Source organism: Ciconia boyciana, chromosome 8, assembly GCF_034638445.1.
Source record: "Ciconia boyciana chromosome 8, ASM3463844v1, whole genome shotgun sequence".
In the NCBI taxonomy this organism is placed as follows: domain Eukaryota; kingdom Metazoa; phylum Chordata; class Aves; order Ciconiiformes; family Ciconiidae; genus Ciconia; species Ciconia boyciana.
The window spans coordinates 16,723,466-16,736,572 of record NC_132941.1 but is presented as its reverse complement, the minus strand read 5'-3'; the positions used below and the strand labels follow the sequence as shown (position 1 = coordinate 16,736,572).

The following is a 13,107-nucleotide window of genomic DNA, read 5'->3' as shown; positions in this document are numbered from 1 at the left end:
AACTCTAATCTGAACAGGACACTCAAGGGAACATAGCATATATAATATGAGAGGAGGCTAATGAAATTTGGATGGATTACCTTAAGAAATGAGACAGAGGAGCGTTCTCTAAGCTGATCAGAGGCTAATACCAATAAAAAAAATACACCAGCTAGTTATGTATTTACCTATTTACTTAATAATTATTTTGAACACTCATGCCAAAGATGACAGAAAGGTAGTTCTTGGCAGAGAAAATGTACAGAGTCACTATGGTCACCAACTGAAAGACATACAAAGACCATTTCAAAAGCAAAAAACCAAGGGGCTATAGAATGGCTAGAAATTTCAGTTCACAAATTAAAAAGCAATGCAGGGTAAGTATAGACAGTCTTGATTGTCTCCCAGTGCAAAGTCAGAGTGGCCAGATGATCTGTAAATGGTTTAACTGTATATTGTTTGGTAGACCTTTCCCCCCTTGGGTAAATTCAAATTAAAGGCAGAATTCCTAGGATCTTTATTAGCTATTATTTCCTAATTCCTGTTTCACTATGGGCTACCAGCTGACAAGAATCTAGTAAGCTGTGGGCCAGCTCACCCTTAAATTAACACTTGATAGAAATTAGTTTGTCAATTATTGACTGATTATTGACATAATTTTTAAAGAAAAGTGATGGAGAAAATGCACTTCAATGCCCAGAATTATTCACAATTATTTTTAAATAGTTTTTAATTTTTTTTTAATTCTATCTATGCCCTTTGATATATTTATTAAAGTTACTTCTGCCCTTATTTTAGGATCTTGCAGAGATAGACAGTTGTCTTGAGAATATTTTATTGATTCCTTGGACAAAACCAAAAGATTCTCCTTTTCACACTTCTTAGCTACAAAAAACCAAAAAGTTAAATCGATTCATTCTAAATCACTAATGCAAATTTCAGAATAGCTTTCAGGCTACGGTGTCATCAATTCATACTGAACTCTCCAACTGCTTCTAACTAGAGCTAAACAAAACCATTTATATGCGCACCCCAGGGCCTGGCAGAACTAAAGACATAGAGAAGAAACTATCTTATCTAAGGTCAAAATATGCCAACCAGCAGGAGATTGCAGTTTACATTTCTGGCAAAAAGACAAAAATCAAAACAAACCCCTATCCTGAGGTACCTTCAGCAGCCCGGCTTCATAGTTGGACACAGCTCTATGCAGGAGTGCTGTTTCAGTTTGCTCACTCACGAATGAAAGCTAGGCACAGCTTTTTCCAGATGCAAACACCAGCTTCTGGAACGCAGTCCCGCTGGGCACGTGGCCAAGATGCAAGCTCCACACTTTCAGAAAGAGATGTCTTTGCTCAGAGCTCTGTTAACTCCAAGCCTGGGAGTGTCCAGGACAGTATGAATAGTATACACTTATAAATCTCCTGCCTATGTAGATATGTAGTGACAGGACTACATATCTCCTGTCACAAATGCTGCTTCTGGAGGAGCTCAACATCACTTGCAGCCAGGGTATTAATCCAGATGAAACAGCCCATCCTTGACATTTACATCACATGTAGTTGCGTAGACTTAAAATGGACCATACTTAAGCATATGTTTAAATGTTTCTAAGTCAATTTACAATTACTAATAATATTAATAAACTGCAAAGCCTCTCGTGGTAGTATGTTGTGAGGATAATACAGAAAAACGTATCACAAAAACTGTGGAATTGATATTCAGATGATACAAATTGTCACAGCTCCAATCAGTCCCAACGAAGATCTTATCAGTGAAAACTGGAGAAATAGGGAAGAGATAAAAAATGCTGCAAGATTTGTATTATGAAAAATTGCTAGTAGGAAACAAGAAAAGACTGATGCATTTGCAGAGTCAAAAATAAAGCTTGACAGCTGTCTGTGCTATATATTTTATGATTATAAATACAGGAAATTTTCTAATGTGTTTGATCTAAGAGCTTTCAAAAGCTCTGGAAAATAACACGCACCACTCAGGTAACTGTATATTTAAGATACATGGAAGAACAAAATACCCTGCATTACAGTAAAACTTAGATATAGAAATGACCCACTAGTCACTCATTTAATTTCATATTGTACAGCCTGATAAGGCTTTGAAAGGTTAGAAACAGCATTTCTGCAACACATTACTTCAGAAATTATGCAAATCCCTACTAAGGTCTCAAGCAGTTAGATATTCAAAGTAAGACATTTTAAGTACTTAAGTTGTCATATAATTAAGAAGGTGTGGTATATATAATTACTTCGAAATAGCTACTTTGTTGATGGTATTTTTAATGGGTCTTTTTCTTATCAAAAAACACATGACACCAACCTGTTAACAGAAAAGATCACAGGAGATATTCCTTTATATTCTTTCAGTTCTTGTACAATAATGGGGCCAAATATATATTTGCATTTTAATGATGAATCAGCAGCTATTTTCAGGGCAATTAGGTTTAAAACAAACAAAAGCATCCTGCATTTCATGATCTGATTTTGCACTAAGAAATTCAATAGCCATTTCCTAGCATGTACACATACTTTCGGTAGTAAAATAAAAGAAAATATTTGTGTTTGATTTACAAGTAGATAATGTTCTTCTCTTTGCTGTTCTGCACAAGAATTATAACAAGAGCTACTTGGAGATCAGAAACTCATTTCTATAACCTTCTTCTGACTGCTCATCATCCAGTATATCAATAATACATCAAAACCAAACCTATACATTTGGAGTGGAAAAAAATATTTTTATAGCAGTGCTGCATATTAAATTATCAGTGATTCGTAATCTCAAAATGTATCTATTGTCAGGCGTTCACTGAAAATGCCTGAAATTGTATTATTCATTCTTGCTTTGTCTGCAGAGGAGAGAAATAGTGCAGCAAACATACCAGCTAATAATTTTTAAGCATAAGCTTGGTCAGAGGTTTTAAATACAGTCAGATTGATATCAGGAATTACTAAAAGCAAAGTTTGAAATTGTAGTAACCAGGCAGTGTAACATGAGAACTAGGACGAGACTCAGTGTCTTTCAAAGTAAAAGGGACTCTTCCTGTTGATTTCAGTTAATCTAGCATCAGCCCAATGTCTCGCTTTTTTTAAAAAAGGGTTAGATCCAAAAAGGAACTGAGTCATTGCATCATTTATTGCTGCAATAACTAGCTTTGATGTAGTCAGCACCCAAAGTAGAATCCAAAATACTGTATTAGAAACTTGGATTTCTGAAGCAAACAAACAAAAACCTAAAGTTAGAGTGAAAACACACATTGCAAAAATCAGTTTTTAAACAACCAGTATGTTAAGCACAGAACTGCATACAGCTTAGCTGATAAAAAGACATGAAGAGCAATGTGTCTCAAATGAGACAGGATCCTGTTTAATCATAGGTACTTTATTGGGAGGTGACCTTCCAGCACACCCAACCCCTCCCCTTTCCTTAAACCAACATCTCTTCTTTTTAGAAGGGGATATAGACAAATGAGTGGCTGTGTGAAGAGGAGAAAACTGGGACAGCCTTTTCAACTCTAGGTGAATGCTCTAGCCAGGAGGCTTCCTTACCAAAAAAAGGCAAGAACTAATTATCTATGTCTTAAAAACATTGAATATCACTGCATTTTTACAGTGCCAAATCATGTTAAAACTGCACAGAGTATACCAACTGCACTAAGCCGTAAAAGAAGATGAAATAGCTAGTGTTTGGTCCTCCATTATGCTTCGTGTGAGGCTGGCAATAGATTGGTCAGCACTGTTGAAACCGGGATAATCTTCTACGCAGAAAAAAGCAAAATTACAGAGTCCAGGGAAAAACATTAAAAATTTAAGGACATTCCCAACTTTCAGGTGTCTCACATACAAGACAGACAAAAAAGAATTTACAGGAGCACAGTTTGGGACTACTTTGTTGTCATTTAAACATTAATATCTTGACCAAACATTTCTCCTCTTTGAAAGTCTATTACCATTTCCTAACCAAACTTCACCACAAATTTCAAAACCTAATGGTGTAAAACTATCTTCTCTTTGAAAATTAGTAGATGTTTCAAGAGACTACAAAAAGGACAAATACTGTATTTTTCTTTAAAAAAAACACCAAAACAATCAAACAAGCAGGAAATTAGAAACCAGCCAACTTAATTAAAATTCCTGGAGAAATTCAAAATATTTGCAGATACCTGGAAAATAACAAAGTGATAAATAACAACCAACGTAATTTGTTCATGACAATCTATCAAACCAACCTAATTTCCATTTATGGTTCCACAGACATGACTAAACTGAAGATCTTCACTTCAGCAAGATGTTTGACATTCTGTTCCATTGGCAATTTCATAAGGAAGATAAGGAAATTTGATCTGGACAGAAACTACATGAATCTGGTGCAAAACTGGTTGTACTCAGAGGATCACTATTAGTAGTTTACTACCAAACTGTAAGTTTATATAAAATAAAATTCCTCATAAATTTCAATATTGTAATATATTTGGGTAAAGGCTTAGAGATTATGCTTATAAACCTGCAGCCAACACCAGGTTGAGATGTACTACAAAGAGCAGAAGTCAAGACTAGAGTTTGAAATCATTGCAGGGGTAGAATTCTATAAAGACAAGTGCCAAGTTCTGCACTTAGGAAGAAATAATCAACTGCACAGAAAAGAGATATTGTAATAAACTTGCAGAAAAGAAACCAATAGGTAGAGTGGATCACAAGCAGAACATGTCAACAAGTTCATGAGGTTGAAAAAGGCATACATCCTGCTGACATGCATGATCAGAAGTGTTGTCACCAAGATAACTCCAAGAAGTTGTGGAAAGACTGGACAGGAGCTAGAGGGGTGCAACAACAAGAGGTCACGTGTTTCAGAACTCTGATTAAAAAAAAAAAAGAAATAATCCATACTTTTAATCAAAAAATAAAAGACTGAACAAAAATATGATAACAGTCTTAGTTTATGTAAACGGATGCTACAAAAAGAAATAACACTGTCCTTTATATTCACCTTGAATAAGAAGGGTAAATTGCAGCAAAAGGGATTTAATCTAGACATTTGAAAAAGGATAGTTTAGACTAGACTAGACTGCCTGAGGAATGAGTGCAATCTGTGTTTAAGGCTTTAAGAACAGGTTAGGCAAACATCCATCAAGGTTGTTTTCATAATAGCTCATTGTGTCTTGAGGCAGGAGGATGACTGAGAATACGTCTTAAGGTCACTTTTGGCTCACTCTGTTGGTTGTTTTTCATTTGGGGGGCAGGGGGGTGTTAGGTGTACGGCTTTGACATCTACATGACATCAACCAACAAACAGTGAGGTTTGGATAAGTCAAACAACCCCTATAAAACAGAGTGAGTGCTATATTTGTTACCCTCTCATCTTCTTTCCTGAAATCAGACACAGTAAACTTGTCTTCACCAATACTAGAACCTAACCAGTGGGTTTTGTGTGTATTTGTATAACAGTTTACCACAGTAAAACTGACAGCCCTCATTGAGACTTTGTTGCACTACTGAATTCAAAATAATATGCAAATGAAATACATTTAGGACTTTTTCATGCAGTTTAAATGTTATACAAACACTCACAAAAATCTGTTTCTGTAGTCTAAAGTTAAGCTAAAGAGTTCATTTATTAACCTCAAAATCAATCCTAATGCATTTGATATTAATACAAATGTTATTGCAGAAGATAGCATAAGCAAGAATATATATTTATTTCTTACTCAAGATTGCTCTTTTATAAAATCTTGGTACCAAGTGCAACAGCAGCATTATACATCTAAAACATACATGCAACTATTAGTCCAAACTGTGTTTTCTTCTAGACTTTTGTGCATGCTTAACTTTTAAATACATGAATATTAGTCTTTGTTAACTGATAACTAGTTAAGCAAAGTATTATTTAAATACTGCAAGTGCATTTTGAAAAGAAAGAAGAGGATGGTGTTACAAATCTTTGTAGGATTCAGGACTTAATTTGCACAAAAGGTTGTTTAACCAAGATTTATTAAATAAAACGAACCCCCATTCATCTTTTCATTTTTATCAATGTGCAATTTCTGAGTGAAAAGGCAGAACAAGAGGATTGTTGTGACTTAAACTGGCTTAGATGTACTTAAATTCACAGATTCTACCTCATTTGAAGATTTAATAGCAGCTGTAACATCTAATATTGACAAAATAACTTCAAGTGTTCCCTACAGAAAGTGAATGAAATGGTCACTAAGAGGTAACACCTTCCATTACCTGGTACAAATACAGCCTAATAAATCATAACAAAAGGTACTTACTTTGTTTGTTAACAATTAGTATTGTACTTCTAGAATACTTCCAATATAAAACTGTTATATAAATCTACTTCTTCCTGAATTGTTCTTCCTCTAATCTTTAAAATCACTGGAGCTACTGCTTAAAAGTACTATTTCACCTGAGTAAAACTGGTAAAATCAGCATCAATTATTTAAGTATATTTCCTAAACTCTGAGAAGTCAGTGGCCACAGCAAGCTAGAAGGTACAACCCAACTTGTTAACGCGAACGGAGAAGCACCAATAATACATAAATAAATATTTTGCTTTTATTTAGGGAAAAAAATTTAAAACAAAATAATCAAAGAATTATTGTGACACGGATCCAATGAACGCTTCATTATAAGACCGAACAAACCGAAACAGCAGATAAGTAGATGTGCCTCAGCAAAGCTTTCAAAAGCCCACAAAGAGAAAACCTGCAGCAGATTCCGGCCCTGGGGACCACCACCCGCCCTTCAGCGCGGCCGGGGGGCGCCGAGCGGCTGCTCCGAGCTCCCCTAAGGCCCCGAGGGAACCTTACACTGTTCACACTTCATCAAACTCGCTAGACGTTTGCGCTAACGCACACATACAATCACCGCACACTTATGAAACGTTATTTTTTCCTGAACAGGCCCGCAGCTACATAAAGAGAAAGCCTTCTAACAGCAGCTCTCAAGAGAAACCAGCGAAACACAAAGCTACACAATCACGGTTAGCGTGGTGCTTCCTTGGGCCGGTCCCAGCCCAGGAGCCGGCGACACCTCCCCGCCTCAGCGCAGGCCCACGGCCCTACACCTCCCGCCAGGCCAGGCCAGACCAGGCCAGGCCAGGCCCGGCCCGGCCCGGCCCCGCCACCGCCCGCACCGCCCCGGGGCACCTCATGGCTCTCGGCGCCGCTCCCTGCAGAAGCAAGAGCCCAGCCCCAAGCCGTGCCAAACCCCGGCCCGTCCTTCCTGGGCGGGCTCCGCTGGGCCGAAGCAAGGCCCGGCACCCCTGCCCGCCCGGCCCGCCCGCCGCCAACCTCTCACGGGGAGGTCCCGGGGCCAGGTAAGCCGCAGCGCGCCTGCGCCGCGCCTCCAGGTCGGCCGCGGCCTCCATCCGGGTACTCGGCGGCCCGGCCGGGCGGGGGGGTTTCATTGTGCGTGCAGCTGCCGCGCTCAGTCGCTCTAAAATGGCCGCCGCCGCCTCGTCTCCTGCCGCCGCGGGGGCTCCCGCGGCACCCGCCGCCCTGGCGGTGGTGGCGCTGCCCACCACTGAGAGCAAGAAGATCACCGACCTGCGGGTCATCGACCTCAAGTCAGAATTGAAGCGGCGCAACCTGGACATCACCGGGGTGAAGACCGTGCTCATCTCCCGGCTCAAGCAGGTGAGAGGCCGGCACAGGCCGCGGGGGCCGGCCCTGCCCGACTCGACCTGACCCGCCGAGGGGCTCGGCCCGCCGCCGCCGGCCGCCCGGCTCCGGGGGCGGGGCCCTCGCGGCCCCGCCGGCTGCCCCCGGTGTGGGGGGCGGGACCTTTCCCTGCGCCGGTGTCGGGGCGAGGGTCTGCCGTGACCGGGCAGCCCCGGCGGTGGCGCGCGGCCCCGGCAGCGCCGGCAGAGCGGCACGCCCCTCTCGGCCGCTGGTGTGGGGGGTGGCGGCCGGGCCGGGCCGGCCCGGGCTCGGTGTCCCGGCTGGCGGAGCCCGGGCCGGCCGGCGGAGCTCACCCCGCGACCTTGCGGCTGCCAGCCGCCCCGGGCGCTGGAGCTCGTCGGGCGGCCGCCGGGGCGAGCCCCAGGGCTAGTTGTTGCTATAGGGTTTCTGTGCTTCTCTCCCTCCTGTTTTTGTGCTGCCCTTAATGTCATCATGGATGTCGTAGTGGCCTTCTAGTGTTATGTTTCCAAAGACAAACGTGCTGATCCTTGATAAGCAGTACTTTGAAAATGTCATTTTAACAGCTTAAACTCTTTGTATTATCATTAGCATTCCCTCCCTCTCCTCCAGCTTTAAGTGAAAGGTTTAGCCCAAAGTGTTTTATAAAATATTTCTGAGATAGAAAAAAAAAATTGTTTGGCTCACTAACTTCTGTTGAAGTCAAATTGTCTAGCTTTCCACTGAAATATGTTAAAAATTGTATTTTTTGTTTCATTTAGGCTATTGAAGAGGAAGGAGGGGATCCAGATAATATTGAAATAGCTGTTTCGGCTGACACACCCACCAAGAAACCAGCTAAAGGCAAAGGTTAAGATCTGTTGATATACATTATATTCTTAAGCAGTTTTTGTTGCATATATCACCTTAAAGAAGGAGTGTGGAACTGTGGCCTGTAGTTTGGATACAGTTGTGACTTTACTGTTTGACTTCTGTCATGTAAGACATCTTTTGCCTTACTCATCTGTTTTCAGTCACTGTATGTAGGCAATGTATGGGGATGCTGGATATATATGGAAAATGGGTGGGTTAAGAAATGTGCTATGAGGTAGTGGCTGTACTGCCCGCAGATCCTGGAGACTTGTGCTGTGTGTGCTGAGGCTGTGTAGATGATCTGTGAGATTTTTGGAATATGTTGTGTTAACAGAGATCCTGAAAGTGGAGTGTTACAGGTGCAAAGCGGGTATAGGGGCTGCTGTGCAGCTCTGGTGCTGGGTATGGGTATCTCTGTAGTGTCCGAGAGTATCTGTGCAACAGCAAAGGGAGAACTAAGAGGTTGTTTAGCCACAAGAAGGTGATGGACCTAGGCTAGTGATGAGTGTACAATAATATGTGGTAGGGGGTTACTGCCTGAAGAGGACTGTGTTGTGTGGGTTTATTAGCATACTTTTTACTGAAGACAGGATTTATAAATATGAATTTCCTGATTGGGCTTTGAAGGCTCACTGTGAAATGCCTAATTAAGAGATTTTAGTTTTTCTGTTGTGAAAAATAATTATTTAGATTCTATACTGATCTGTTTGGCAGTGATTGTGTTGGCTCTGTTTTCTTTTGCGTAAGTATTTCAATATTGTTTTGGGAGTTTGGGTTTTGGGGGATTTTTGTTTGGGTTTTTGTTTTCTGTTGTTCTGGGAGCATCCATAATCAAGTAATACTGGGAAAGGAAATGTCTTTTTTATGCATAGCATTCTGCATTGAACATACGTGCTAAGAATGTTCACACATGTGCTATAGATGCCTGTTTTGGAAATGATCAGCCTTATTCCACTGTCATTTGTCTTAGGCTGAGTTTTGTGGTGGAAGTGATTATTCATGCTTTTGTCTGGTGCTGTCAATGGAGAATTTAATAATAAAATCTATCTGCTTAGAAAGTTTGAATAACTTAACTGTACTTTTGACACACTAGAAAAGTGAAAGGAAATAAACTGTTTCACAAAGTGGTTTCATTTTCTTCTGTAACATTACTTTATTCCCTACTCTGGAAAGGTAACTGATGCTTAAGAAATCTACATGGAAGCTAAATAAGGAAACACTTCCATAGTTTTTCATGTAGAAATCTAAATGGCTACTTGCTCTGCTGTGATGAACACTTCTCTTATCTGCTGCTTTTCATCCTCCTATTCTCCAAACTAATATCATGATGTGTATAATGTTCTTGAACCAGCTTCTTGATTAGTTATACTATTTTGCTTCTGCAAAGGTAGTTTGCCTACTGGTGATGCTGCTGCCTGAGGCAGGGCTTTAGTAGCTGTTCCCTGCCACCTCTTCTATGGAATTGAATTGTAAGGCATACATATGACATGTATGTTCTTAGTAAACCTCAAAGTAAAATATGACCTTCATGAAGTTCTTATCTACTCCCTTTGCAAGCTCAAGAGTTTTTCCTCATTACTTTTTGGATTACAAAAGTTTTAAAAGCAAATTTTGTGCCAAAAGTATGAGAGGTTCATGCTGTATTAATTAATCTTCAAGTGTGGAACAAGAAAAACTTACTGATTTGTCTAGGGAACATCAAAGACAAAATTTGTATGTACAAATTTTGATGTGACTGGTTTACTTCTAATTGTAAGAAAGAATATATTCTTTCTTTTTAACTATTCCTTGTATGTGTTAACTGCTGATTCTGATGTTATCTCTCTCTCTGGTGCTTTCTGCTGAAATATGTTACTAGTAACCAGAAAGTATCCCTCAAAACTTGGAAATGTAGCCCTTCAAAAATCCATTCCCTAATGTGTCCCTAGGAAACTTTCAAAGGCATGTGGGAGATGCATGCCCATCAACTGAATTAACTAGGACTGAATTTTTGTTTAAAATTAACTATCTTGATCATCCTTGTGCTTGTATATGCTCTTCACTATAAGTAGTGTTGCCTCCTTTACTGGTTTTGCCAACAGATTGCTCTAGGCCTTTTGCTAATGCTCACTTCCCCCCTGCCCCATGGCTTCAGGCTAATACTAATCGGTCTTTAATTATTTTACTGCTGTCCAGCGGTAAAATTAACAGCGCTACTAGTCCTATAGTATTTCTTTTCCCATGCTATTATTGCTGTACAAAAGGAGGGTAGGAATATTAGATATTTGTTTACGAAGAAAATATAGCCTCAGAAAAGGCCAGGGAGTGGGAGTAATGGATAAACCTCCTCACAGCAGTCAGAGAGAGGTGAATGGGAGGGAGGAAGGAGGCTTCCCTTCTGAAAAATCATGAACTATGTCAGATTGCTATCGGTTTTAGGTCTGAATGTCTTTTGTAGCCAGTTTTACTGCAATTCTTAAGGTCTGCGGAAGAACTGAGGTACCTAGCGCTGTCTGTTAGAAAAACTTGATCTGGAATATTGATGCAGGCTGAATTGGAGGGGGAATAGTGTGTGTGTGTGAGTGATATATTTGTTTTCCCTCTTGTTGCTTTTGTGTGTGTGTATGTTGACAAAAATGGAGAACAATAGGAATGAGGCTAAGAGTGGGACTTACTTTCGTAGAACAGGATTTTGTAATGGCCTGATAAATTGATTTATCAACTGAGTATATACTGCAGTTTTTTACTGAACTGTGACAAGCTTTTGACAATTATGACATTTTGATGTGATGTGATGATGACATGACGATGATGATGACGATTTTGACGATGACAAAGCCAACTTGCTATGACATAGGGAAGAAACACCTGTAAAATGCTATGAGTAGAAGAATAAGGCCTGGACTAAACTGGTTTGAATGTAGACCTTCTTTCTCTCTTAAAACAGACAGAAGCTTGCCAGTGTCCCATATCAAGTTCTGCAGCATAAGATATTGTATGAAAAAGGAGTCATATTTAAAATAGGGCATTTACTGACTTGCCCAAAATTAAGATAACATAGAGGGAGCCATGTGGATCTTCATCGGGAAAGTGTATAATTGGAGGATTTTGCATCACGACTTAAAGAATGCTTGCAGAAGGATTCTGTAATCCAGCAAGAATCCTTGATCAATCCTGTATGCAAAGTTAGTAAAAATCTAACACTTTTTCCAGAAGCTAATCTAATTAAATATTTGGGGGTAAAGAAGAACTGCAGAACAGCTAATCAGAGATCTGTACAGGTGAGATCGGTTGGTTTTGCCAATTCAAGTTTAAAGATGGAACAAATACCAAGTGCTCCATCTTTAATTGCCTCAGCTGTGCCTCTGCACCCTGGAGTTTAGTAGCTATGGACAAATTTGTCTTTTTGTAAAAAGATGACAGTTTTTGGAAAAAGCTGTTCTCTTCAATCCTGAACATTCTGCTGCTTATTCAGGTATCTAGAGGAAGTTACTTTACAGCTAGTATGAAATATTTTTCAAATGTTTCTGATGTGAACATTCCTTTGAAGTACCTGCAGTCAAAAATATTGTAACATATTGATACATCATAACTTGGTGATTGAAAGTTATTTTTCTGCCAAGTTTTGGAGTTAGTGTGGACAAAGAACGGATTTTAGACTAATCAATTTTAACCTCAGAGTATTAATGTGAGCAAAGATGTTTATTTGCTGGTCTTCAAGTTTCTAAGGCCAGTTAGACACCTATTACTTTGTGTTTTTAGTACGCCTCTAGTTTCCAACTGAATTTCCAATTAGGCAATAGTGTTTCTTAGATCAAATGCGGACAACTGACAGTTGCTGACTTATGCTATTGCCCAAATAATTTTGACTTCTTTATTAAAACTGTTTAGTTACTTAAAAAAAAAACCAAAACCACCTAAGTTGTACACTGTTGGCCTTCAAAAGGAGAGTGGAGTGGGGGAAATAATCTGTCAAATAATCTGTCATCTTTCCTTCAGGAATATTAAAATAACTATTTTAACAAACTGTCAGTTCATTATTTCTTCTTCTGAGTTGTTAACATCCATTACTATAGTTCTGTGATTTGATTTCTGAAACACTGTGCTGTGCAGCAAGCTTGTCCAGAGGTAGATCAGAGTTTTCCTGCCCAGTGAATCATCACTGGAGAAAGATAGGGATTCTCAACTGCACTGAAAATAGGTGTCCTATGGCCGTGTTACATACATGACATGATCTGTGGCGTACTAGTTAAATGCCTTGATTTTAATCTTGAATAACCTGAGTTTTCAATTTTTTCTAAATAATTTTTTTTCAGAATAAATTTTCTAAGTCAGTCTTCTTCCTGAGCTTTGTTGACCTGCTTTTAAAAATTCTTTTATTTTTTTAAGGCAAGCAGGTAGCTTCTTTGTCACTTCTCAGTGACTGGTTCTGTTGATTTGCTTTGCAGTTGCTGAATAAACTAGTAAAGATTGAAAAGTGAGTTCTCCAAATGTTCGGAGGCAGGGGACTGCCCTTGCGCATGGTGCTGTTGCACAGCTAAATAGGCCTCTTAATGTTACAAGGCATGTCTGTCTTAATTGACTCACAAAGTAGGTTTGTTAATTTATTATTATTTCTAGGTATCTGACCGGTGGTGTTCAAT

At 39.7% G+C, this 13,107-nt stretch overlaps 2 protein-coding genes across 6 annotated transcripts in view; one reads left to right on the top strand and one right to left on the bottom strand.

Annotated features, from left to right (window-relative positions):
* Positions 1 to 7,247, bottom strand: part of RNF111 (ring finger protein 111) — a 64,808-nt gene extending 57,561 nt beyond the window's left edge. The window contains exon 1 of the mRNA XM_072871609.1: positions 7,142 to 7,247. Within this exon, the coding sequence (XP_072727710.1) occupies positions 7,142 to 7,146 (5 nt within the window). The 5' untranslated portion in view covers positions 7,147 to 7,247. The remainder of the gene's footprint in view (positions 1 to 7,141) is intronic.
* Positions 7,212 to 13,107, top strand: part of SLTM (SAFB like transcription modulator) — a 28,167-nt gene continuing 22,271 nt past the window's right edge. Inside the window, exons 1-2 of one of the 5 annotated variants that reach the window (XM_072871607.1) lie at positions 7,212 to 7,630; positions 8,395 to 8,482. In XM_072871607.1, coding sequence (XP_072727708.1) covers positions 7,436 to 7,630; positions 8,395 to 8,482 — 283 coding nt within the window. In that variant the 5' untranslated portion in view covers positions 7,212 to 7,435. The remainder of the gene's footprint in view (positions 7,631 to 8,394; positions 8,483 to 13,107) is intronic. The other 4 variants (XM_072871604.1, XM_072871605.1, XM_072871606.1 and 1 more) reach the window with 4 other exon arrangements.